General features: G+C 35.0%; 2 protein-coding genes across 2 annotated transcripts in view; one reads left to right on the top strand and one right to left on the bottom strand.

Moving 5' to 3' along the window:
* LOC138695341 (uncharacterized) overlaps window positions 1–8983 on the bottom strand; it is a 29132-nt gene extending 20149 nt beyond the window's left edge. The window contains exon 1 of the mRNA XM_069819762.1: window positions 8779–8983. Within this exon, the coding sequence (XP_069675863.1) occupies window positions 8779–8910 (132 nt within the window). The 5' untranslated portion in view covers window positions 8911–8983. The remainder of the gene's footprint in view (window positions 1–8778) is intronic.
* Window positions 2369–27353, top strand: LOC138695342 (serine protease 1-like). The gene is made up of 3 exons (XM_069819763.1): window positions 2369–2443; window positions 16737–17368; window positions 26661–27353. The coding sequence occupies exons 2-3, from the start codon at window positions 16813–16815 to the stop codon at window positions 26990–26992; spliced, it is 888 nt and encodes a 295-aa protein (XP_069675864.1). The 5' UTR covers window positions 2369–2443; window positions 16737–16812; the 3' UTR covers window positions 26993–27353.
* The last annotated feature ends 414 nt before the right edge of the window (window positions 27354–27767 follow it).

Genomic DNA, 27767 nt, shown 5'->3' on the forward strand with positions numbered 1-27767 from the left:
GGGTGTAAACGTATTGTAATATACTGATTATTATGTATAACCAACAGTTATACAGATAGCCCCAAAATAATTTATTTTCACATGTCCAACATGCCTGTAATTGTATGATATTCTTTCTGATGAGTCGAGTATTGTCGTTGCATGTTGAATTTTAACACACGCTTAAGAATTTTCGAACAAATTAAGCATTTCACATTCTCCCGACTAACACAAAAAATTTCTCTTCCTATTCATTCTTGAATGTACTACGTCCATGATTAGAAGACATTGTGAAACCGTGGAACACTCCGACCAACACAACGATAATGGCAGTCCGCCACTGCTCTTCGTTTGCTCATAAACATTGAGTACAGTATAGGTGGGGATGGGTGAGGCGGAGCGCGCTCATTACGTACTGGCTTCGGTTCCGTTCAGGGGCTTACTCGCGAGTACGCTTTTGGAGGCGTCTGTTCTTGACAATCACAGAGCGCATGTAACATCAAATCTGCCAGCCTACGAGACAAGAAATGCGGGAATACACTTATGAATTTATTAGGGTATATCGTTTCAAACTATCGAGTATTGGTACTCGTTCTGGAGTCACGCCGGAAATAACAGCGACACGACTATACACGAAAATAGTGAAATTGCAGTCACGGCCCACTTGATGCTCCCTTCGTTTCTCTGTTAAAGTCGGCCGTGCTGCAGTTCATATGGTATTCCACAGCCTTCCTTATTATCCATGTGTGCTATCATTGTTACAATCGATATATACGGCCAGTTACGTTTCATATTGTATTAACCATAAAAATGTATCAATTTTATTATAAATGTATAGTTTATTGAAGACATACACGAACAAGTTGAATGATGTAAATATAACAGAGCAATAATAGAGTTTATATTATGCAATGTGTTCTGTGCATCTCTATTTCTATTGTTTCTTAAGCGAACATATTTCAAAATCCATAGCGACTTTTGCAGCCCAGTTTATATACACGGTCTATATAAAATAATAACATCAGAAGCTTCCAGAAAAATTCAAGAACATAATATTTTGTAGGCGAACGTTAAAAAACATAACATAAGCGTATCACCATCTCAATAAGCAAATTTACATATCACTTAAACATTGTGTTCTTAAAATGTTACTTTTTTATATCAATATTTCTGTCGGACAAGAATAAATTTCTGTATGGTATTGACACAGTCTAGTATATAGTCACGAAGCTTGAGTTGATGAGGGTACTAGAAAGAATAGACTGTGCCGTTACTGATTCACATTGTATGTGTTGAAGCGATAGTAGCGATCCTAGTGGTTAGCAACTATCAATGGATGCATATTCCCTACGTATTAAGCTTCGTGACTGTATATAATAGACTGCGGTTACATCAAATACTTTACTATAATAATACCGGACAGTTAGCAGTTTTGCGTGCGAATGACGCTGGTGCTGCTACCTAGGCGGCCGGTGTGGAGATACTCGCGAAACAAGCTGTAATCAACTGCAATGTATATTGTTTGTTGCTGGGCTAGTTAATAGTTTTATTAATTAGTGCTGTTTATAATTGTGACAATTGCAGCATTACAAATTGCTCCAAATCGTACTTTTGATTTCCGACAGTTCATAAAACGTGAGTCAACAAAATTCGTTATTAGGCCTAATGCCTTTGTCTCTGTGTTGAAAGAACAATAAAAATTAGCTTTTTTATTTAGCAATTTCAAAGGCATGTTGGGTCCGATAAGTATAATAATAAAATTACAAATGTTATGTTACAAGTATATTCTTAATTGCATATGCTTACACCGCCTATCATATTAACTTTTTCAAACATTTTTAACGATTGTATTTAAACCATAATATGCAGCTCTGATATAAGGTAATAATTTTAGATTAAATATTATTCAACATTTCTTAAGTGTTTCATATATTATTCCACATTAGTAACTCACGTTTGAAACAATAGTCCGAATCCCGCTATGTTAATATTTGTATATGTGGACGATATTCCATCCCCCTCCGCTAGATGTCAGGTGCGGATATTTCGCACTCATGCCAATGCTACTATTACACAGCTGCCCGGTATTATTATAGTAAGGTATTTGGTTACATCACAGTCTAGTACATAGACTGTTTATATCACGACTTCCACGACCACATAAATCGGCTTATCATTCGCACATTCTCGTATTTCTCCATTATTATCGCTCCGGAAATACATTTAACTGGATCAGAGTTTATTATTCGATTAAAATTATTTAGTACGGTTTGCGACATTCTATTAAACAAAGACAAAACAATCAAATAGCGTTTTAAGATACGTCCTTGACTTAAATTACGTAACCTAATTAATTCAAGCATTCCAAGTGTTAGCATTTCAGGTTCCAGTTTAACAGCTGGCAGTCAACAGCACCACTCTATTGCAACGTTTTCTTCATGTGGGAAAATGTGTGTGTCGTTTGGTAAGAAGCTTCATTAATATTATTATCTTTCATTTATAAAATGTTTTCCATGTAATTTTATAAAAACATGAAAATACAGTAATCTAAATTTAGACTGGAAAGTTTTTAAATGAAAGCCCTGTATGTTTGTGTATATATATATATATATATATATATATATATATATAGACGTGAATATGTTAGGAGAAAATACACAAACGATTAGGGAAAACACGGAAATTTTACTGGAAGCAAGTAAAGCGATCGGTTTGGAAGTAAATCCCGAAAAGACGAAGTATATGATTATGTCTCGTGACCAGAATATTGTACGAAATGGAAATATAAAAATTGGAGATTTATCCTTCGAAGAGGTGGAAAAATTCAAATACCTTGGAGCAACAGTAACAAATATAAATGACACTCGGGAGGAAATTAAACGCAGAATAAATATGGGAAATGCGCGTTATTATTCGGTTGAGGAGCTCTTATCATCCAGTCTGCTGTCCAAAAATCTGAAAGTTAGAATTTATAAAACAATTATATTACCGGTTCTTCTGTATGGTTGTGAAACTTGGACTCTCACTCTGAGAGAGGAACATAGGTTAAGGGTGTTTGAGAATAAGGTTCTTAGGAAAATATTTGGGGGTAAGCGGGATGAAGCTACAGGAGAATGGAGAAAGTTACACAACACAGAACTGCACGCATGGTATTCTTCACCTAACATAATTAGGAACTTAAAATCCAGACGTTTGAGATCGGCAGGGCATGTAGCACGTATGGGCGAATCCAGAAATGCATATAGAGTGTTAGTTGGGAGACCGGAGGGAAAAAGACCTTTAGGGAGGCCGAGACGTAGATGGGAGGATAATATTAAAATGGATTCAAGGGAGGTGGGATATGATGATAGAGACTGGATTAATCTTGCACAGGATAGAGACCGATGGCGGGCTTATGTGAGGGCGGCAATGAACCTTCGGGTTCCTTAAAAGCCATTTGTAAGTAAGTGTATATATATATATATATATATATATATATATATATATATATATATATATATGGTCAACAGATTACTAAAAACACTATGGTCTGTGCCCTACAATTTATACGGGCAATTGTCTTTTGAATTGCATTGTATTTATTAACATTCCATGGAATTCGTACATTGCTTCACAGCTAGAATATGGAACAAGTCAAAAAAAAACTTAATATTACTGTATAAAGTCTTAATTTATAGTTACAGTCTAGTTGAAATATATAGAGAGATAATAATAATAATAATAATAATAATAATAATAATAATCCGTGGCGCTATAGCCCGTGAAGGGCCTAGACCGACCAGCCGGCTGCTGGCCTCACGCCCACATGTCGGAGCAGAGGTGGACGACCATCCAACCAGAATGGAGGTATCGTGTGGTTAGCACGATGATCCCCCCCAACCGTTATAGCTGGGATTCGCAACCGGATTTCGCTACCTATCGTAGCTCCCCAAGTGCATCACGATGCTGGGTGGACACCGGTCCCATACACTGGCCGAAATTTCATGAGAAAATTTCTTCCCCCGTGAGGACTCGAACCAGTGCGCATTCTGTAACGCGAGTCCTAGGCTGGATGCCTTAGACCACGACGCCACGGCGCAGGACTTTTCATTGATCACACGGCATCAATCTTGCGTATGGGGCGTTTATAATGATTGAAACGATTTCAAAGAATCATTGTAGATAGACCATATTATGAAAAATATGTTCAAAAATATATATACAGAGAAGCTTTACAATATATTCTACTAGACTAGACGGCATTTCGGAAGGCGGTTAGCTTCTATATGCGCCGTAGCATTTCTGGTATGTGACGTCACAAGCTTGTACAGTAGAACCAATCAGAATCAGTCTATAACAAGCACTTCTCGAGTTAGTTGTTCACGTGCGAGTGTTTCAATACATTGAATAAGTAAAACTGACATTTACTGTGTGTATGTAAGGTAAATAAATGGAAGAAGAGACTGTGAAAGATAAGTATTACACACGCAGGCGCGGAAAATAGTGTTTAAGGTGTATAATTATTTTAAAAACGTTAACAAGCAGAACGCTGCCGGCCATCTTGATGCTGGCTGCAACGTTGACGACTGCAGAAGCATGTGGTGCGGGATTGAGAACCGTGCAAAGAATATTGTTAGTGAAGGAAAGAGGGTTTGTTTGGTGTCATGCTTACAGTAATCAACGGCTAAGGTCATTGTTGTCTTTTGATAACTTAAATTCTCTCCTGCACTATTTGTATTGCACGTGCTCGTGAAGTACGATGTGGCAATGTTGTACGCTGTCTTGCCCTCTCTATCTGTCTCTCTCGACGCAAACGCTAGCAGACTACCGCCTTCCGAATTGGCGTCGACTCTAGTACAACACAAAGCTTTAGTATCAATTTTATGACTTTCATGAATTCACCTACAGAATAGAAGGCGTGAGAAATTGAGTGCTTCTTTAATTTGGCCCTAAATAATCTTATGTTTTGAGTTTCATTTTTTTATATCGATAGGGAGGCTATTAAAAATTTTTACTGTCATATAATCACTCCTTTTTGATAGCACGATAGACTTGCCGCTGGAGTATGAAAGTAATTTTTGACGCGTATTTCTCCTATCAAACAGCTGTTGAAATAGTTACAAAGTTTTCCACATATGAGAAAGATTATTAATGAAAAAAATATACTGACTAACCATGGGAATTATTCGTAGTTTTTTTTTTAAATATGCTACACGATTCCCTAGATTCTTCGAAGTGTTGATTTTTTTAATTTCTTGTATGCCATAGTGCATAAAACATAGTTGGAAAGATATTAAAGTTAAATCAGTGGATCAAATGAAGACTATGAATGAACGCAATAATTCAAACTACAGAGCAGCTCTATGACAAGAATGTGAAGGGATATCACAGTCTAGTATATACAGTCACGAAGCTCTATACTTAGTAAATATGCATCCATAGATAGTTGCTAACCACTAGGATCGCTTATATCGCCTCATTACAGACAATGCGAAATAGTACCGGCACAGTCTATTGCTCCTAGCACCCTCATAACTCAAGCTTCGTGACTATATACTAGACCAGTGATGTCAAAGCAAGCGCATTTTTCTGACCTTGACGTCGTGCGCGGGCAGCAAGTGCTAAGCATGGAAAGAGGAACGATTGTGTATATGAATAAGCAACCTGTTGGATTAAGAAAATAGTGGTGCACAAACTTCAAACGGAACGTGAAATTTCATGTCGTTATTTTTATATGGCTTCTTTCTGTTTAATATTATCTATATTGTCTGTAAAACAAAAGTACTGACACTGATTTCTTAATATTGCACTTGTGTTTTAAATCTTAATAACATAATAGAGAGTTAAGAAGGAATATTCACTTAAATTCCATAGTAGTATAATATTATACTGTATTAAGTGGATGAAACACATCATTCATAAAGAAAGTGATACTCTAAAGAAAGAGATTGAGTATGACATGATGAGTTGGAATTTATATTGATGGTATCTTTAGCCTTAAACAAGTAATCAATAAACTAATTAAAACAATATTACAGTACAAAGCAAAGTTACCTAGGTACTGTATCTGTTTTAAGTGTAACTAATATTGCATAACAAAACTCTTATCGCATTATGCTTTTAAGGTGATATTTGTGAGCAACTTCCTATCATCAGAATATTAAATTATTTTCTCGAAAGCTGATAAAGCTATAGAGCTGACATTTTTACAACACTTGGGCACGTATCTTTTGCTTATGATGTAACAGTAGTTGCTTTGTTAATTCATTTCCTTACAAACAATTTCCATGCGAATATTTTCAAAATTTTCAATACACTCTCTTCAGTAATACGTATAGGGTATACGGTATATTAGGTTTACGAAAACATTCTGTAAGGCTACTAAATAAATAGGCCTGTACCTGAAAATTTCACTTTTCTATACGAAAAGTTGAGAAAATATTTCTTTTGAATAAAAAAATCAAACTTGTGAAAAATGAGTATTAAAATTAAAACTTATATTCTTATACTTCTCAGGCAAATCTAAAAATTAACATGGGTACAGTTTTAATAAGTTCTCTTCCCTTTATCTATTGAATCAGTGCTGGCCATCCCCGTATATAGCTCGACCAAGAGGCATAAACTACCTCTTTCGCCTGTCTCTTTCCTTTCCGCTGTAAAGCGCTCAGGCTCTCCTGGGCTCTAAAGCGCGCGCTTGCTCCTATGGGCATCAATTGAGATGCCTGTGCTAGACTGTGGGGATCTATGAATTGAACAATTTTTTTTTTTTTTTTTTTTGCTATCTATACTAAACACACGCGTTTTGGGTAAACTGACTAATAAAAGAAAACATCCTACTGATGAAGGGAGCTCAGAATGGTGGCCTGCGTCTGTTGAAGTTGACGTGGTACGCTCGGCCTCTGGGTCTGGTCCATCCTCCAACGAAACAATTGGCATCGCGTCGTCGTCTACAACCTGTGGTTCTTTCATCTCGAAATTTCCAGTAACTTATAATTTTGTTTCAGAAGCTGTGGACTCTCCAAGTGTTGCTTAGTTACGTAAGGTTATTGTTGGGAGCGTTGTTTACGAAATATTATTACCAATTTGTCACGTTCATAGGATAATAAAATTACTGAGAAACTAGTTCCTAAATTAATGCAGTCAGTTGCCACTAGGAGCGCAATATTATATGCAACAAAATGACAAGTGAACGATAGTACCACAGTATATAATTATATTAGGACACAAAGGGCAAACCGACGCTGTAAAGCACCTCGACATTTCCCCCGTTAAAGGAAGTACAGTGCATATCCCTTTCAGTTCTTCGGTAAAAAATCTTGGCATTTACATGGATAATAATCTCAACTGGGACATGCAAATCACAGAAACCTGAAGAAAAGCATATTCTATTATCCATGTGCTAAAAAGGATAAATGTTCATCTCCCCTCTTGCTTAAAAAAGTCCCTTGTGCAAAGGCTTGTATTTCCCTATTTTTATTATGCTGACATTTTACTGACTGACCTCTCCAGCGGCAACAAAACGAAACTTCAACGTGCTCATAACTCGTGTGTAAGCAATGTTCGTAAATATGATCATATTACCCCATCCCTGGAAACAATAGGTTGGCTTAAACTAGATAAGAAAAGAAATTTACATTCACTTCTCCTTCTCTTCGAAATCTTGAACTCTTCTATTCCTTCGTGCCTGTCGTCTCGTTTCACTTACCTTTCTTCCCACCACAATCTGAACACACGCTCTCGCCATGAAACAATATTAACAATACCATCCCATCGCACCTCCTCATACTCATCCTCTTTCACAATAGCCCTGCCAAGACTCTGGAATTCGTTACCTGCTAGCATCAGGGACTGTCGAAATAAAATTGAGTTCAAACGCAAACTTACTAGGCACTTGGTCAGTAATTGAGACTCGTTCAGACATGGTTTGTTGTAAATAGTTCTCTTAATCTATCACAAAATATTTCAATATCCGGTAATTTCATCACTATAGAATTTTGTTATTGTAGGTAATTCAGTAAGTACAAAAATATTCTTTGTTCTTAATTTCTATGATAAAACGTCTAGCTTTCATTAATCAGGTAATCTTGTCATACTTTAATTTTTATTGTAATTGTAATTGTAAATGTAATGTTAATTGTAATTTTATTCTTCACATTATAGTTGTAATCCCCTGGTAGAGAGGCAGAGAAGGCCTGACGGCCTTATCTCTACCAGGTTAAATAAATAAATACTAAATACTATAGTTGTAGTTATTATGGAATTTGTGTGAATATTCCTTCTTTACTCTTTATTGTGTTATTAACGTTTAAAACACAACTGCAATATTAGGCTAATAAATAGGTGTTGGTAATTTTGTTTTACAGACAATATAGAAAATAACAAACAGAAAGAAGCCATATAAAAATAACGACATAAAATTTCACGTACCGTTTGAAGTTTGTGCACCACTGTTTTCTTAATTCAACAGGCTGCTTATTCCTCCTAGCATACTAGCGCTTGATGCCCGCGCACGACGTCAAGGTCAGAAAAATGCGCTTGCTTTGACATCACTGGTCCAGTATATACAATCACGAAGCTCAATACGTAGTAAAAATCCGTCCATATATAGTTGCTAACCACTAGGATCGCTAATATCGCCTCATTACAGACAATGCGAAATAGTACCGGCACAGTCTATCGTTCCTAGCACTCTCACAACTCAAGCTTCGTGACTATATACTAGACTGTGGGAATACTATGAATTGAATAAATGTTCGTTTTGCTATCCATTCGAAACACACGCGTTTTGAGTAAACTGACTAATAAAAGAAAACATCCTACCGATGAAGGGAGCTCAGAATGGTGGCCTGCGTCTGTTGAAGTTGACGTGGTAGGCTCGGCCTCTGGATCTGATCCATCCTCCAACGAAACAATTGGCAACGCGTCGTCGTCTACAACCTGTGGTTCTTTCATCTCGAAATTTCCAGTAACTTATAATTTTGTTTCAGAGCTGTGGACTCTCCAAGTGTTGCTTAGTTACGTAACGTTATTGTTGGGAGCGTTGTTTACGAAATATTATTACCAATTTGTCACGTTCATAGGATAACAAAATTTCTCAGAAACTAGTTCCTGAAATAATACAATCAGTTGCCACTAGGAGCGCAATATTATATGCAACAAAGTGACAAGTGAACCATAGTACCACAGTATAAAGTCACGAAGCTTGAGTTTATTAGGCTACTAGGAACAATAGACTGTGCAGATACTATTTCGCATTGCCTGTAATGAGGCGATAGTAGCGATCCAAGTGGTTAGCAACTATCTATGGATGCATATTTAATACGTATTGAGCTTCGTGACTGTATATACTAGACTGTGATAGTACTACAAGGCAGGCCAGAAATGTTTTCGCCATTTCAGTATCATCAGACAACAAATTAATACGATATCGAATTTGAATAAAGTCTTACATTGTTACACAAATACAACATATGATTAATCTACCTATTTCAACATAAATTCAATATGCTAATATTACTTACTTACACAACACAGAACTGCACGCATTGTATTGTTCACCTGACATAATTAGGAACATTAAATCCAGACGTTTGAGATGGGCAGGGCATGTAGCACGTATGGGCGAATCCAGAAATGCATATACGGTCTTACTAATAAAAACTCTATATACAGACGTTTAACTGTCTTATACTTATACAATGAGTAGCTCGTTTATAAGTCGTGTGTAAATTCCTTACTAATAATCACTACATACGTCGTGTATAACAGTATAACTGTTACACAGCTACGTCATAGTTTCGTCATTACTTCGTTACGAAAGGTAATAGAATATCTGAGGTTCTCTATTGCATCCGGTAGGGCGCTCTAGTGTGACGTGTTAAATATCGATAGTACAACTGGCTCTAATCGATTACCACACTACATTTTGGTCAAAGAGTACAAGCTACAGCAATATTATTCTAATAATTCTATGATCTTTGGTTTGTTCTTCTGTGGTCACAAGGTAACCATCATCATAAAATTGCAGTCGATAGGAACAGCTGTTAGAGGGGCGGCCATTTTTTCGCTATATACAAAGCTTAAACAAGGGGTTTCGTGTATATAACTACTGCAAAGCAATTCCCATTGTATAGTTACAGCCTATTTATACGTCCATAGCTTATTTACGGTTTATTAATAACGTTTTCTGTCTCAACTTTGCATAAGTCTCGTATAAAACTATACACGGTTTATTAGTAAGACTGATAGAGTATTAGTTGGGAGGCCGGAGGGAAAAATACCTTTAGGGAGGCGTAGATGGGAAGATAATATTAAAATGGATTTGAGGGAGGTGGGATATGATGATAGAGAGTGGATTAATCTTGCACAGGACAGGGACCGATGGCGGGCTTATGTGAGGGCGGCAATGAACCTCCGAGTTCCTTAAAAACCAGTAAGTAAGTAAGTAAGTAAACCTCTAAAGTGTATTTTTTACATCACATATTTCAATTTTTAGCGCATATTTTAGCACAGTTTTCATTGCATAGTTGCATGCAATTTTCAGGTCTTTAGTGCATAAAGTTTAGTGGTCTAGTTATATACTTCACTCATACTGGCAGAATGCCGATATGAATCAAATATAAACAACCATAATTGAACTTAATTATAACAGTAACATTTATATCTAGCCTATAACAAAATAAAAAAATTTAGTCACCTCTTCTTCTTAACCATATTATTCTCTTGATAAAATCTTGCAAGTAAAAGTCCTGCGTATTGCAGCATAATTTTATTATATATCCTATTAAGATCGAGTAAAAGCTTTATTCGTAACAATAAAGATATAAAACACAAGCTTCCCAAGTTTTAACGCAAGTTATCGCGGTACGGCCCTGTATACAATGCAATCTGGAAGCTGATTTCTTTATAATGAATTACGAGTGATATCACATGCGAGTTGGAGGTGTTATTAAAATTATCTTAGCTTCTGTTAAGTTTTTATTCAAGATTCTTTATAAACACTTCTAGCTTCTCGGTTTAAGTTCTCTTCAGATGCAACACGACGCGGTATGAAAAACGAGTTACTATTAAGTTGAAGAATTCATGAAATTGTAATAGTAGTAAATATTCAATATCTTTACTAAAGCGACGTTCCTCCACACATCCAACTGGAAATCATTCATTTTGACGTTTTTCCAACAAGGTTTGAAGAAGACATTTTTCATTCAATAAGCTCTTAGACTATTGTATGTATGTATTTATTCACACTGCAATGGGTATATACCCGGTGGCAGTGGTAACTAATTACACTCAATAATGACAATAATAAACTTATTAATTAAAAATACAATTAATGATAATACTAATAATTAATACTAATAATAATAATAATAATAATAATAATAATAATAATAATAATAATAATAATAACAACAACAACAACAGGGAATATACTAAATTAAATGAAACGATCACTTAAAATAACATTTTAAATATTCTAATTTGTATCTTAAAACTAAGATCGAACTAAAACCCACGAGTATATGTTCATATCTGCACAAGTGCCTTTCAACATTACACTCATTTCGCTGTCAACTCACTCACTGCACTGGAACTACGACACATTTCACTGATTCTATCCTGATTTCACTAACACTTCAAAAACATTTCACTGTTCAAATACTTTACACTGCCACTATAACCTATACAGCTTCACTGACAGGAACACGTTTCACTTACACAGCACACTTCACTGACACGACATACTTCTTCACTGATACAACACACTTCACTGACACAACATAATTCTTCACTGATACAACACTTCAATAACAACATATCATTTACACCCTTTAAGTACTGTGTATAATTACCGTCTATTAGTAAGGTCCTTAAGCCTATTTTTAAATACATTTTTGGTTGCTGGTAAAGCCTTTAGTAAGTCTGCAGGTAAAGCATTCCAGTCCCTGATAGTACGATTGAGAAAAGAAAACTTTCCAGTGTCCGTCCTCTGCCTTCTTTCCCTCAATTTATATGAGTGGTCGTTCCTTGAAGAGTAATTTGGCGGCTGCAACCTATTTTTTATTTCTTTCCAGGCAGGCTCACCTCTGTATGTTTTGAACAGTGCGCATAATCGAATTCGCGTTCTCCTGTCCGTGAGTGTGTCCCATTTTAATGGTGAATTTTTCCGACGTATGACGTATGGTATGACGTTAAATACCACCATTGTTGCTCCTTTTAATGGCAGTGTGTCAAACTTATGCATATGGATTTCAAAGAAATGTATTAATATCATAATTATAAATTCATAACCTTTATTTCGTTTAATAGCCTATAAAATTTGTAGTCAATGAGAAAACAACTTTGCTTCATACTATGGCCATGAAAATTCCGTACACTAAACAGCAGCATTAACGACCGAAGGAGACAACAATGTAATTTGTTAACAAAAACAGTTAGTGAAGTGAAGGAGTAAACATTGTTATTTATGATCTGCAGAGTTGCTACATAGCCTATTTTATTTAATTTTCTCTAAAGAAAACTTAAGATCTCAACAGATGCTTCGTCACAATAAAAACATTATTTGTTAAGAAACATTTGTATTATTCAAATAAATTAATTTCTTATGAATATAACCGATTTACAATTATTGAACATATTTATAAATTATGGACTGTCACTTTGAGAGAGGAACAGAGATTAAGGATGTTTGAGAATAAGGTTCTTAGGAAAATATTTTCAGCTAAGAGGAATGAAGTTACAGGAGAATGGAGAAAGTTACACAACGCAGAACTGCACGTATTGTATTCTTCACCTGACATAATTAGAAACATTAAATCCAGACGTTTGAGATGGGCAGGGTATGTAGCACGTATGGGAGAACCCAGAAATGCATATAGAGTATTAGTTGGGAGGGGGGAAAAAAGACCTGTGGGGAGTCAGAGACGTAGATGGGAGGATAATATTAAAATGTATTTTAGGGAAGTTGGATATGATGATAGAGACTGGATTAACCTTGTACAGGATAGGGACCGATAGCGGACTTATATGAGGGCGGCAATGAACCTGCGGGTTTCTTAAAAGCCATTTGTATTTATAAATTATACGGTTTTTAATTTTCCTCGCTTTGAGAAATAACAGAGGTTAAACTGTTCGAGAATAAGGTGCTTAGGAAAATATATGGGGAAAGGAAGGATGAAGTTACAGGAGAATGGAGAAAGTTACACAACACAGAACTGCACGCATTGTATTCTTCACGTTTTGAGATGGGCAGGGTATGTAGAACGTATGGGCGAATACATAAATACATATAGAGTGTTAGTCGGAAGATCTGAAGGAAAAAAAAATCTTTGGGGAGGCCGAGACGTAGATGGGAAGATAATATTAAAATGGATTTGAGGGAGGTGGGTTATACGCTAGGGACTGGATTAATCTTGCTCAGGACAGGGACCGAGAGCGGCAATGAACCTCCGGGTTCCTTAAATGTTATTTGTAAGTAAGTATATGGCTAGTGTTCTTTATTTGGGGGGGGGGGATCCTATACTATAGTAAATTTGTCACTCTTCGTATATTATAAGTGCATAATTCGGAATTATAATGTGTATATTTGCAGGCATATTTTAAGATTTGTAGTGTATATACTCAACACTAGTGATGACTTGACATGGGATTTTTGGGCAAATGTTTTTTTTTTTTTTGTTCCTTAAGGGGTTAGATAGGCTACAGCTTACAGCAGTAAAATTTTGGAAATATTCAACATTTTTTTTTCCTTCATTACTGTATCTTGTACAATAATGAAAATTGGTATGTGTAAAACACTGTCCTTCTGCTATATGAAAAAGATACTTTTCATGATTTAAAAAAAATTATATATATATATATATATATACATTTTTTTTTTCAAAATTCAAAGTGATGGCAGTTTACTGTACAGTGATGAAGCGTTTCCCTCATAATTAAAAAATTATCCAACATTCTGTGATGAAATTTTTTGTGTGTATTTATGCATGTCATATCTACAATATGATACAAAATCACTTCTCTACTTTTGAGAGATTGTCTGATATAAATAAATTCATTTAAAAAAAATGGTCAATTTTCTTCTAACACAAAATTTAAAAAATTGTTTATTAAGGAATGTAGCTGAAAGATAATGATATTTTAAACTTGAGTTTCAGCAATAAAATAAAAGCGAGAGAACATGAAAAAGTTAACAAGTTTATGAATTATGAGGGAAAAGCTTCATTTTGAATTTTGAAAAAAAATATATAAACAATTCTTTTGAATCGTAAAAATATTTTTCTCCTATAGGAGAAGGACAGTGTTTTACACATACCAGTTTTCATTATTGTATAAGATACAGTAATGGAGGAAAAAAATGTTGAATATTTCCAAACATTTTACTGCTGTAAGCTGTACCTAACCCCTTAAAAGCTATTTGTAAGTAAGTATATGGCTAGTGTTCTGAGTTTTGTGGGATCCTGTACTGTAGTAAATTTGTCACTCTTCATATGTAAGTGCATATTTCAGAATTTTTATGTGTATATTTGCACGCATATTTTAGGGTTTTCAGTGTACTGTATATAGTTCTTAACACTAGTGATCACTATACCTGGGATTTTAGGGCAAATGTTTTTGTTCCTTAAGTATTAATACAAACATTTTAAAAATATGTCGACGTTTCATGAAAAATCATTAATTTTGATAGAGTTTTATGGTATCCTATTTATTTATTTACTTATTTATCTATTTCTCTATCTATGTATCTATTTACCTATTTACCTATTTACTTATTCATTCATTCATATTTATTTATTTATTTATTTATTTATTTAAATTGCTAATAATTGAAACATAAAATATAATATAAACAGAAAAACTTTAGCTCGCCCCTGAAAGAGTAGAACTCGTGCCCAGGAGCGGATTCCTGAATTGAAATTAAGAAATATATAATACAATTTAGAATAACTCTTCTCGGGTTCTCAGCCAGGTGAGTTGGAGATTAGCTTCCAAGCTTTCGACGGCTAGCTCTGCCATCTTCTTCAGGGACGAAGTGTTATGCATATAGAGTGTTAGTCGGAAGATCTGAAGGAAAAAAAAAATCTTTGGGGAGGCCGAGACGTAGATTGGAAGATAATATTAAAATGGATTTGAGGGAGGTGGGTTATACGCTAGGGACTGGATTAATCTTGCTCAGGACAGGGACTTCGTCCCTGAAGAAGATGGCAGAGCTAGCCGTCGAAAGCTTGGAAGCTAATCTCCAACTCACCTGGCTGAGAACCCGAGAAGAGTTATTCTACATCAAACGCCGGGAAAGCCTCAAGTCATACATAATACAATTTGTCTTATGTCTAGTACGCAATAAGAATATATAAATTTAAATTTACAATTTTTCAATTTTTATAAAATCCATACATAATTTTTCAAATTTAGTACTAGAACTATTAGAATTGACAAGATTAGGGTATTTAAATATAAATTTGATATATATTCTTGGGCCTAAATTACTACTATGATTAAATACTGTAGCAGTGTTGCATTTCGGTTCAAATAATCTTAAAGAAGTCGTAACTTTTTTTTCATAACTATGAGAATACAATTCAAAATTATTTCGATTTTTATATATGAATTTTATTAGTACAATATAATAAATTTGTCTTATTTTAAAAACATTAAATTTGGGTCCTTAATGGCTTTTTCACGGTTTTGATGCGTAAAATACCTGTTTTCTTATATTTCAAAATTGCATAGTTTTAATAAATTTTACTATAACAAGAATAAGATTACTTTTGAACTATAGAATGCATATTCCAACCCGTCTATGTAGCGGTTATTACAGACACTCAATATTTTGAGTTATTATAAACAGCTGTTTCACAACTTGTCAAAATATGATGTGACACACCAGCACTCTTTGTTATTTTATTACGCGACTCCGTGGAAAAATCCAGGGTTTCATTGTTGTAGCGTGCGAAACATGGATGGAGAAAGTGCAGATCTCCCCAATGAAATTGAAACAAAATATATAAATAGCATTGGCCATACCCTTCTAAACTCGGTTTTTTTCTCAGCCTAAGAAAGATGCTGATGGAAGAAAGACAAAGCTTCAAAGTGAACAATTTCAAGATTACTGTTACGTATTGCAAGCAAATTATGAATGAAAGAGTTTTAATATTTTAGTACCGTACCGTCATTTGCCGTAACTATGGTCCTGGAACACAACTATGGTCCACGATACAACTATTCAAAGAACACTGTAGAAGTAACATAGACAGTTCGTAGATAACTACAGTGACTTGATTTCAAACTACAGTACAGTAAAAATATAGATCAACGAGGTACTACGTTATGGAACACAAAATTTGAATGGACCACAGTTATGGGAAATGACGGTACTGTAACTTGTGTTCACTAGATTTTCATTAAAATATATTAATATTTATCATTTCATAATAGTTTAACTATTATTATTTAGTAATTCAATAATTTAATCTGAACAAATGTTTAAGCCAATTATTAATTTCTTTTTCAATTATTTAAATTCGACAAAATATTTTGAAAGCTTGTTACAATGTTTTAAGTGTCTATTTTATTATTTTACGAGCCTAATCTAATTTTAAGAGTCCATTTTTCGCGCCTAAACATACATTTTTCAGTGCCTTAAAATCCCAGGTCTAGTGATACTGAAGATCACTCAATTATGACTGCAACAGTGTAGTAACACTGGAAAGTTTTCTAACAACTTCATTTTTATCATTATTTTCATTGTAGTAATTATTCGTATGTCTCTCCTACTACAGAGTGACACAACTGTGCTAGCACTATACACTTCGTGATTCATAAATGTGCGGCTGATTAAGCAACACGAGCTGCAGCATGGCCATAGTACATACGCTGCAGTGCGTGGCGCTATGTATGACTGTGGTTTCCGGACTGCAGAAGGAACCACGTGTGATTGGTGGGAAAGTGGTGTCGCATGGAGACTTTCCCTACGTGGTGCTGGTGCAGCGCACCGACTACAAATGCACCGGCACTCTCGTCACCAGCGAGTGGGTGCTCACGGCAGGCCACTGCACCGAGCTCAACGGCCCCGAATTATACTGGGTGACGGCAGGAATCGTCTACGTGTTCGAGAGTGGCAACTATCGACAGGAGAGGAATGCAAGGCTGGTAGTGAGACATCCTAAATACAGCCACACCTACCGCGAAGACGGCCAGGATGTGGTCTTCTACGACATAGCGATTATCAAGGTGGTTTACCCCTTTGTGCTTAATAAGTATGTCAACAGTGTGGCGCTGTCTACTGAACAAGCCCCTTACTGGGGCGATCCTTGCGTCGGCGTCGGATTTGGTCTAACTTCCGTGAGCAATGATATTCTGCAATTACTCAAACCGCCCGCAACATCAGATAGTCGAGCGATGCAGAAAGCAGGTGAGAGCTTCCGACATGACAGTCAAACTTCTTTCAATTTTTTTTTTTCTTATTCTTTAATGTAATTTAAGACCTCCCGGGAATAAGAGTGTAATCAACAAAACTATAATACAGGTAGAACTTGGCCATAGCGACCTCGTTTTGTGCGACACCTCGCCTATAACGTCAAATATTCTGTGGTCCCAACTAATTCCCCATAAGACATACGCTTTTCTACCTTGCTTAATACGACAAATGTATTGTCGGACCATCTGATCTGTGCCCCCGTAAGATATGCTAACTGAACCCTAATTCCTTCTCAGCCTCGGTAATTCATTTCTCTCCCTGCATTCCTATCTCTCTCTTTTCTATCTCTCTCTCTCTTTCTCTCCCCCACTACTCACAATTTTGAGCCTTCTTGCAGGACAGTTTATTTGCACTTGCAGTCCAGTGTTGTCAACTCAACATGAATACTGCAGCACGGAGTGGCGAAAGAAATATTATTAAGCAACTACGTAATAGCATTTAGCGATGAAGAGAAACAAACAGGTCAATATCTCTTTCCTATAAATAAGACAACGAAAAGAGCAGCTGCGATCACTGGTGAGGTTTATTTTATTTCAATTGATTACGCATTAAAATTACTTACGTAACTAATACTAATAATACAACATTTTATGTAATTTATATAGACAGGTCAGAACTCCTAATAAAGAAAATCAGGAGAGAGGGAGTCTGTGCACGAGATGAAAAGCTAGAATCACCAGGGAAGAACAGACCTAGGGAACCTTTAATTCTTGTAGATGATATGAACCGACGTATTTTAAGAAGAAAGATACAAAAACTTTATACCGTGCAGAAAGAAGTTCCGACATTGAAGAAATTACTGAAGGCTGCGAGAGGACCAATAATTTCCAAGGTTCGAGAGAAACGCTACGGAAAGAGATTCGAGACATGGAATTTAGGTTTAAAAAATGTAGAAATACAAGATGTATTTTGATTGAAAGAAATGATATTGTAGCATGGAGGACCAGTTATTTATGACACCGTTTGACGAAAGTTTGGCAACATTCCTATTCGGCAAGGTTCGTGGTCCGCTGTTTAACGTTATGGGAGGAAAGCGGGTGAAATGGAGTGAGTACAGGCTTTAACTTTTCCAAGAACGACGACAGCGCTGAAGGGGCACAGATCCGATGGTCCGACAATATATGCGTCTACCTCGCATATAACGTCATTTTCAACCTCAGTTTGGAATACTATTTTCTAAGAACCAAAGTATTTTAAGAAATATTTTGCTGAAATCTGGCAAATCCTTTATTGTTCCCTTCAATCATAGACCTCTGGAATGCAGGCAGATTCCCCATCCCATTGTAACCTGCCCGAATTCATGCGGTATTAATGGTACCTGCATGCGGTCAGTTTCGACAGGAAGTTTTCACTAAGTGCATGCACTTTAACGCAGCATGGCCACTAAAAGAAGTGAGTGACACTTTAGAAGCCATTAGAGTTGTGAACATTTCTATGAAGCTAGAGGAGGGAGTATGAAGCTAGGAGAAGGAGCAGTGAAATTGCAACTGAAATAATGAACATAGAATTTAATTTAGAAAGTGTATATTGGGCAAGTAGGAGACAACAGAGTAAAATGACTGATTACTTCACTCCTCAGTAAATAAGTTTGATGAGTAATGAACAAACAGTTTTAATACAGAATACTGTATTTATAATTGTATATGTATTTTATTGTGTTCATGGTATGCTTAAAAGCGAATACATAAATCTAAAATAAGCCTAATTATGTTTATTATTTTTCATTTTCCACCTCACTAGACTGATAATATGAATCTCGGCTACTACGACACTCGTTTATAACAACATAATTTTCAAGGTTCCTTGGATGTCGTTATAACCAAGTTCTACTGTACACGTTTCAGAAAAAAGAAAAATAATTTCAGAGACATATTTCGATAGGCCCATTTACTAGCATAACCATTTGACTAATCAAGGATACAGGCTTATTCAGCTATTGCAGACCTGCAGAACTGCAGCTCCTTAGAGCGACTGTCTTACTACCCCTTCTTACCCCACCCATCTTTTCTACCAGTGCGGTCATAGGGTTCTAGTTACGCTCGGCTGCATCAACATTCATTCTCGCGGCGGCAGGTATACAATACGCTATCAAGAATTACAAATGAACAGATAATAAAATCCTTAGGAACATACCTTTAGAAAATATGAGAAAAATGAATGAGGGGAAATAAATAAGTTAAAAGACATATAAAATAAATTTAAAACTGTACGTGTGCAAGTAAAGTAAGAAGGTCTACCTATGTTTATATCGTCCTATTACTAGTAAAGCCGATGGAGTTCACTTTTTGTCTAAAATAAGTTAAGTACAGTCCCCGACTTGTCTTTCCGTGCTCTGTATTCCACTAAAATGGAATTAAGTCCGAAATGTTACATGCACGCAACAAATCCATTACTTTATTTGAAGAATTTATTACGATTTTTCGTGCATTAATAAAGTTTCAATTCCTGTCTTTACAAAACTTGCATTACTGATCTTAACTGGTTTTACTAGTAATTAGACGATAATAAGTTGTACGTTGATAAGTGAATGATAGCTATATGACCGGATGCCAATGCTGTCATTCAACATTATAACGCAGTCCAGATAAATAAATAAATAAATAAATAAATAAATAGATAAATAAATAAATAGATAAATAAATACATAAATAAATAGATAAATAAATAAATAGATAAATAAATAAATAAATACATAAATAAATAGATAAATAAATAAATACATACATAAATAAATAAATAGATAAATAAATAAATAAATAGCTAAATAAATATATAAATAAATAAATACATAAATAAGTAGGTAAATAAATACATAGATAAATAAATAAATACATAGATAAATAAATAAATAAATAGATAAATAAATACATACATAAATAAATAAATAAATAGATAAATAAATAAATAAATAGATAAATAAATACATACATAAATAAATAAATAAATAAATAGATAAATAAATAAATACATAAATAAATAAATAAATAGATAAATAGATAAATAAATAAATAAATAGATAAATAAATAAATACATAAATAAATAAATAAATAGATAAATAAATAGATAAATAAATAAATAGATAAATAAATAAATAAATAGATAAATAAATAAATAGATAAATAAATAAATAAATAAATAAATAAATAAATAAATAAATAAATTGCAGTTTAAAGAAAACTGGAGCATGGCAAAATCTAAACCCGTGAAGAAATACTACTTCCAAAGGAAATGAAGAAGACGAAAGAATTGCTTGTTTACTGTATCCCATCCATTTTATTTCTACTCGTCATTTCAATATTAAACCATATTTCAACAAAGCCCATAATTAAGAATTATGGAATGCACAAATTTTCGAGTAAGTTCATTATTACGAACTGTACATTTATTTATTTATTTATTTATTTATTTATTTATTTATTTATTCTTTTATTCATTTATTCACTCACTCTATTTATTTATTTATTTATTTATGTACTGTCAAATTAAGGACGTCACTCGTTGTGTTCAATTTGAATTGAAATTAATAGTGACTTTCAAGCTTCACTACTTAAATCAGGGCTGGGCACATTGCGTGATTCTGAGAAATGAGCGCTATGTGCTTTAAAGAGCGTGTCTTGCGAGCGCTCTGACGTATGCATACTGTACGTCATTCAGTGTCGGTACAGTGGTGACTCTGCAGTATGAGACGAACTTTGAAGACTGAGCTTCCGCTCATACACTAAAGCGGCCCGCTACTCCCAATACGTTTAATGTATCATGGGAGGAGGAGTTATTTTTGGTAGAGAGCAGAGGATTAGCAAAGTGTTTAATTTGGCATAAAACACTCCAACTGATTAAGAAGTTCAATATCCAACAGCATTATTCTTTACAACATATTCTTTACTGAATATGACAAATATGTTGGTAATGAACGCCATAAATTAATACAACAACTTAAAGAAAATGTTTCTCAGGTACATTATATTAGAGTATCTATTCGATATTTATATTGCATTATAAGTTATTATACATTTAGTAATATATAATTTTAAATTATACAAGTATTATGATATATCATAGTATAGTATATTACAGTTCATGATATATCATATTATATATCATGAACTGTAATATACTATACTATGATATAATCATAATACTTGTATAATTTAAAATTATATATTACTAAATGTACTATAATAACTTATAATGCAATATAAATATCGAATAGATACTCTAATATAATGTACCTGAGAAACATGTTTTGTAAGTTGTATTAATTTATGGTCATATCATATATCATATCATATGATATATAATAAATCATATCACAGCATATCATACCATATATTATATTACATTATATACTAACAGAATGACAATAATGACTCGGCTATGAGAATTAGCTACAAAATTTGCCACGAAATTGCAAAGGAATTGAAAACATTCAACCAAGATGAATTCATCAAGCGATGTTAATTATATTGGCAGATGAACTCTGTCACAGCAAGTAGGGGAAGTGGAAGCCATACGCCTGTCTTGTAGAACCGTGGTGAGGAGATTGCAGTATGTGTGTATGGGTTATGTAAATAAGCCTAATGATTTGTGTGTGTGCATAGAGCGAAGTTTATTTCATTAAATTAATAACAATGTTATAAATTCTGTAATGTACAATGGATTGATGTAATATCCTTATAATCTATTATGTACTGACAGACTGAATGACTAGAACAACCGTGGCTCTTATTACATTAATGCAGGGAAGGTAGCTGTAATGCGAGTCCGCCACTGCGTGAGCGTTCTGCTCCGGCTAGGAATTGAAGTGCCTTGCGGAGCGAGAGCAGCTCTGGCCGGCTAGACTGAGCCGCTCTCATGCCCGGCCCTGACTTAAATGCTTTAAATTTATGTTTCCGTAGGTGATGATAGGAGGAAAATTTTCGAAAATCTAAAGCAAACTAGGTGCAAAGAAATCTCAAAGAAACTACCGACAGGAAATCTAGCATAATTATTGTAAATCTTGAAACGAGATAACGGATTATAGATGCGATGAATTTATTACAATCCTGATGGATTTTGCGCGGGTAAAGAATATAAACTACTCTACGCTGAAGTCGATCATCTCCAATAGAAGTGGAGTGAGGCTGACGTCACATTTCCCCTACTTACGGGTTCTGCAGGCCTGAGCTATTGGAAGCAATAATTTATTGTTATAAATGAAGGCTTCAAAATTACTTTTTTTTTACCCAAGTCACCTGTTATATTAACTTGATGTTACATACTTTTTCCGGGGAGTTCTTCTATATTGAAGACCTAACTTTTACAAAGAGATTAGGCGGTAAAAACAAGTTTCTGAGATATTGATGAAAACACTACCAAATGCATGTTGAAGTATCTCTAAAGCCATCTTTAGGCGCAAGACTGTCACAGCTGAACTACAACAGAGCCAGTTTTATATGATATACTCAGGGAAGTGGGGAAAAAACCAGAGACGATATGCTACCCCAAGATTTTCCCCTGGCATACCTCGATTTAAAAAAAAAGCATACCTCCTTCCTTATAACATACACATAGGCTACATGATGTATACAATAAATTGTTTCGTACAGTCAGTAACGCGAATCTTTGAAGCTTACGCAACTCATTAAATTTCTTAATAAAATAATTTCAAGTTACTTCAGTTATTTGCTAGATCATTTTGCAATGTCCATTGAGAATTATCATTTAAAATAATGTTAAAGCTTCAAAGTGCCTTACAGAATTATTAATAAAAAGTGCAACAAAAATGACACAGTCACTAAATTGGTAACAATGGCCATCACAAGCTACAGACCACAGCCTTCTATACTTAAAATACTACCGCTGTAAACATTCCAGGGATTGAGCTAATCAAATAAGCGTGTCTAAATACACACTGAATACAGTTCCAGAAGGCTGTGGTTTAGATTTACGAAAATAATTTTAAAAATTAATGTCATTCTTATTGAATTTGGTATTCCCAAGAAACTAGTTCGATTAATTAGAATGTTTCTCAGTGAAACATACAGCACAGTCCGTATAGGTCAATTGCTGTCAGATGCGTTTCCAATTCACTGCGGGCTAAAGCAAGGAGATGCACTATCACCTTTAATTTTATAACTTTACTCTTGAGTATGCCATTAGGAAAGTCCAGAATAACAGAGAGGGTTTGGAATTGAACGGGTTACATCAGCTTTTTGTCTATGCGGATGACGTCAATATGTTAGGAAAAAATCCACAAACGATTAGGAAAAACACGAAAATTTTACTTGAAGCAAGTAAAGAGATAGGTTTGAAAGTAAATTCCGAAAATACGAAGTATATGATTATGTCTCGTGAAGAGAATATTGTACGAAATGGAAATATAAAAATTGGAAATTTATCTTTTGAAGAGATGGATAAATTCAAATACCTGGGAGCAACAGTAACAAATATAAATGATACTCAGGAGGAAATTAAACACAGAATAAAGATGGGAAATACCTGTTATTATTCGGTTGACAAGTTTTTATCATCTAGTCTGCTGTCAAAAAATCTGAAAGTCAGAATTTATAAAACAGTTACATTACCGATTGTTCTTTATGGTTGTGAAACTTGGACTCTCACTTTAAGGGAGGAACATAGGTTAAAGGGTGCTTGAGGATAAGGTACTCAGGAAAATATTTGGGGCTAAGAGGAATGAAGTTAAAGGATAATGGAGAAAGTTACACAACACAGAACTGCACGCATTGTATTCTTCACTTGACATAATTAGGAACATTAAATCCAGATGTTTGAGATGGGCAGGGCATGTAGCACGTATGGACGAATCCAGAAATACACATAGGTTGTGAGCTGGGAGGCCTGAGGGAAAAAGACCTTTGTATTGTATTGTATTTATTTAACCTGGTAAAGATAAGGCCGTCAGGCCTTCTCTGCCCCTCTACCAGGAGATTCCAACTACAATATCAACAATAAAATTACAATTAGTATTAAATTTACAATTACAATTACAAATAATATTACAATTAGTATTAAATTTACAATTACAATAAAATCAAAGTACGAAAAGATTACCTGAATAATTAAAGCTAGATAATTTATCATAGAGAAACAAAGAATATTTTATATTTACTGAATTACAAATTAAATCTAGAATAACAAAATTGTATAGTGATGAAATTACTGAATATTGAAATATTTTGTGATAGATTAAAGAAACTATTTACAAGTAATCAATTACTGACCAAGTGCCTAGTAAGTTTTCGTTTGAGGGATGCCGAGACGTAGATGGAAAGATAATATTAAAATGGATTTGAGGGAGGTAGGCTATGATGACAGACTGGATTAATCTTGCTCAGGATAGAGACCAATGGCGGGCTTATGTGAGGGCGACAATGTACCTTCGGGTTCCTTAAAAGCCAGTAAGTAATGTCATCCAAAGTAAAGTAAAAATTTCATGTCGAAGTAACAAGAATATTATCGTGAAGAATCTAACCTAACTGTTGAACCGACATTATATTGAAGCCTTACAGTCCATATTATTTCATCACTTTTTGTGTAATTGCAGTAACGAAAATAATATTTTTTTTGTGCGAGATCGTGCGTATTTGCTTGCTTTCCGCACAGAACCAATACGCAGTAAGTGTGAAATACCACATTCAGTATTCCCAACGTAACACACATAACAATTTCCCTCTTCTTACTGCTTAAGCGCGACATTCATTTTACTGCTTTAGGCTTTTAACATATTATTTTTAGAGACGTTTAACATAGTAATAACTATAAATTGGAAACTTACAACTGCAATTTCACCCAAATTGCACTGTTAATTATTGTTTTTAAATATTTGCAAAAATTAAGTAAAGTCTACTACTCCACGAAACTTATTGCATTCCTGATACAAGCAACATTAAGGAAGCCGTGAAAAAATCAACAAGATTCCAGATGCCGATGTTATTACTGCAATATGTTATATAAATAATACTGTTAAAATATTAAAATGAAAAATAAATCATTACATAACCTTACCGTTTGTTTTAAGTTCGCATTTAGCCTATAGACTGGGGGGAAAAAAAGACAGACGTATATCACGGCCTGCTGGAATATAGTAAACACAGAAAACATTTTATAGCAACAATGTTGAAGATAGATATTTTAGTTTTTAAAAGTTGCCGTCATTGAACAGAAACCAAGATGGAGATTTCTTTGCAACTAATTAGAAATTCCTCTTTAAAGTATGTAATAAACGATCTTCGCACAAAATAATGTACGATACACGAGCGATAGGTTTGTTTTCATGTTCTCGGAAATTAAAAAAGCTCAACTACGTTTCGCTTTTTCAATATTTTCCTCGAATATGAAAACGTCAACATACCGCTCTTGTAACGCAACAACAAATGGCTTTTAAGGAGCCCAAAGGTTCATTGCCGCCCTCACATAAGCCCGCCATCGGTCCCTATCCTGTGCAAGATTAATCCAGTCTCTATCATCATAACCCACCTCCCTCAAATCCATTTTAATATTATCCTCCCATCTATGTTTCGGCCCCCCCCAAAGGTCTTTTTCCCTCTGGCCTCCCAACTAATACTCTATATGTATTTCTGGATTCGCCCCTACGTGCTACATGCCCTGCCCATCTCAAACGTCTGGATTTAATGTTCCTAATAATGTGTATATTATACTTACTTACTTACAAATGGCTTTTAAGGAACCCGGAGGTTCATTGCCGCCCTCACATAAGCCCGCCAGCGGTCCCTATCCTGTGCAAGATTAATCCAGTCTCTATCATCATACCCCACCTCTCTCAAATCCATTATAATATCATCCTCCCATCTACATCTCGGCCTCCCTAAAGGTCTTTTTCTCTCCGGCCTGCCAACTGACACTCTATATTCATTTCTGGATTCGCCCATACGTACTACATGCCCTGCCCATCTCAAACGTCTGGATTTAATGTTCCTAATTATGTCAGGTGAAGAATACAATGCGTGCAGTTCTGCGTTGTGCAACTTTCTCCATTCTCCTGTAACTTCATCCCTCTTAGCCCCAAATATTTTCCTAAGAACCTTATTCTCAAACACTCTTAACCTATGTTCCTCTCTTAAAGTGAGAGTGTAACAAGAATATTATCGTGAAGAATCTAACCTAACTGTTGAAGCGACATTATATTGAAGCCTTACAGTTCATATTATTTGATCACTTTTTTGTGCAAGTGCAGTAACGAAAATAATATTACTATTACATTTTCAGGTGCTGCTCTGCATAAATTAACTTTCAGCGTGGCGCCAATCCCTTGCAAACAGTTCGGCGACTCAAGATGGCAGGAGGCGTATCAATTATGCACAATGGGTGGCGAGGTGAACCAGACTCACTTGTATCTGGGTGACTCAGGGGGCCCACTTATATGCAGGGGTCTGCCGGTTGGAATCTTCAGCATACTTGAAGGAAAGTGGTTCAATGGAAAGGTCTTCATCGTTCATGTGCACACCTCGTTATTTGAATTCATATTGTGGCTCAAAGGATACATCCCTGAAATCAAATTCCAAAGGGATTATTGGCCCTGGATCTCTTTCGACAATTAGATCTCTAGGGTAAAGATCAACCCTGAATTTTAAAGCCAAAACCGTCTTAACAAAATGTGACATCTCTTGATTAGCATTCCTGCAGACAACTTGGCATGAACATAAACTTTAATTTTGTCAATATAAAGCAGCGGTGGCGAAAATGTAATCGTGCGCCGAGCCACTGTGTAACCTGCAACGTGCATAGCACCTATGGAGGGAGGCGGACACCCGAAGGGAAGTGAAGCAACTGTCTGACTTATTAACGGATTTTCATTTTCCTTACGTCAAGCACTTAAATATTATTTTATACAGTACAAGGCTACAAAGTATATTTAGTACGTGTAACGAGAAAAGAAATGTCCAATAAATGAACAATATCACAACCTAAAATTAACTGTCTTCAGAATGTCTCTGCGGCAAAGTTTCAAAATCAGGAATTATGTCACTTACTGTCAGTCGTATTTGATCACGAAGGTATTTGTCTGTCAGTCGTGATCTAAATTTAGTTTTTACTATTTTAATTGCTGAAAATAATTTTTCACTAACGTAAGTTGTAGAGAACATGGCTTCAACAGAGCAAACGAAAGAACGAAGCTTCGGATATTTATTTTTTGGCAAAGATTTGAAAGTTCAACATTTGTCAAGTCCTTACAGTAGTAGCAGTAGCAGTAGTAGTAGTAGTAGTAGTAGTAGTAGTAGTAGTAGTAGTAGTAGAGTTTAAAAAGGGCGCGTCAGCTACTATGGCTATTTGCGCCCTTATCTAAAATTCTTCATAAAACAAAGGCATAAATAA

Source organism: Periplaneta americana, chromosome 2, assembly GCF_040183065.1.
Source record: "Periplaneta americana isolate PAMFEO1 chromosome 2, P.americana_PAMFEO1_priV1, whole genome shotgun sequence".
Taxonomy (NCBI): Eukaryota; Metazoa; Arthropoda; class Insecta; order Blattodea; family Blattidae; genus Periplaneta; species Periplaneta americana.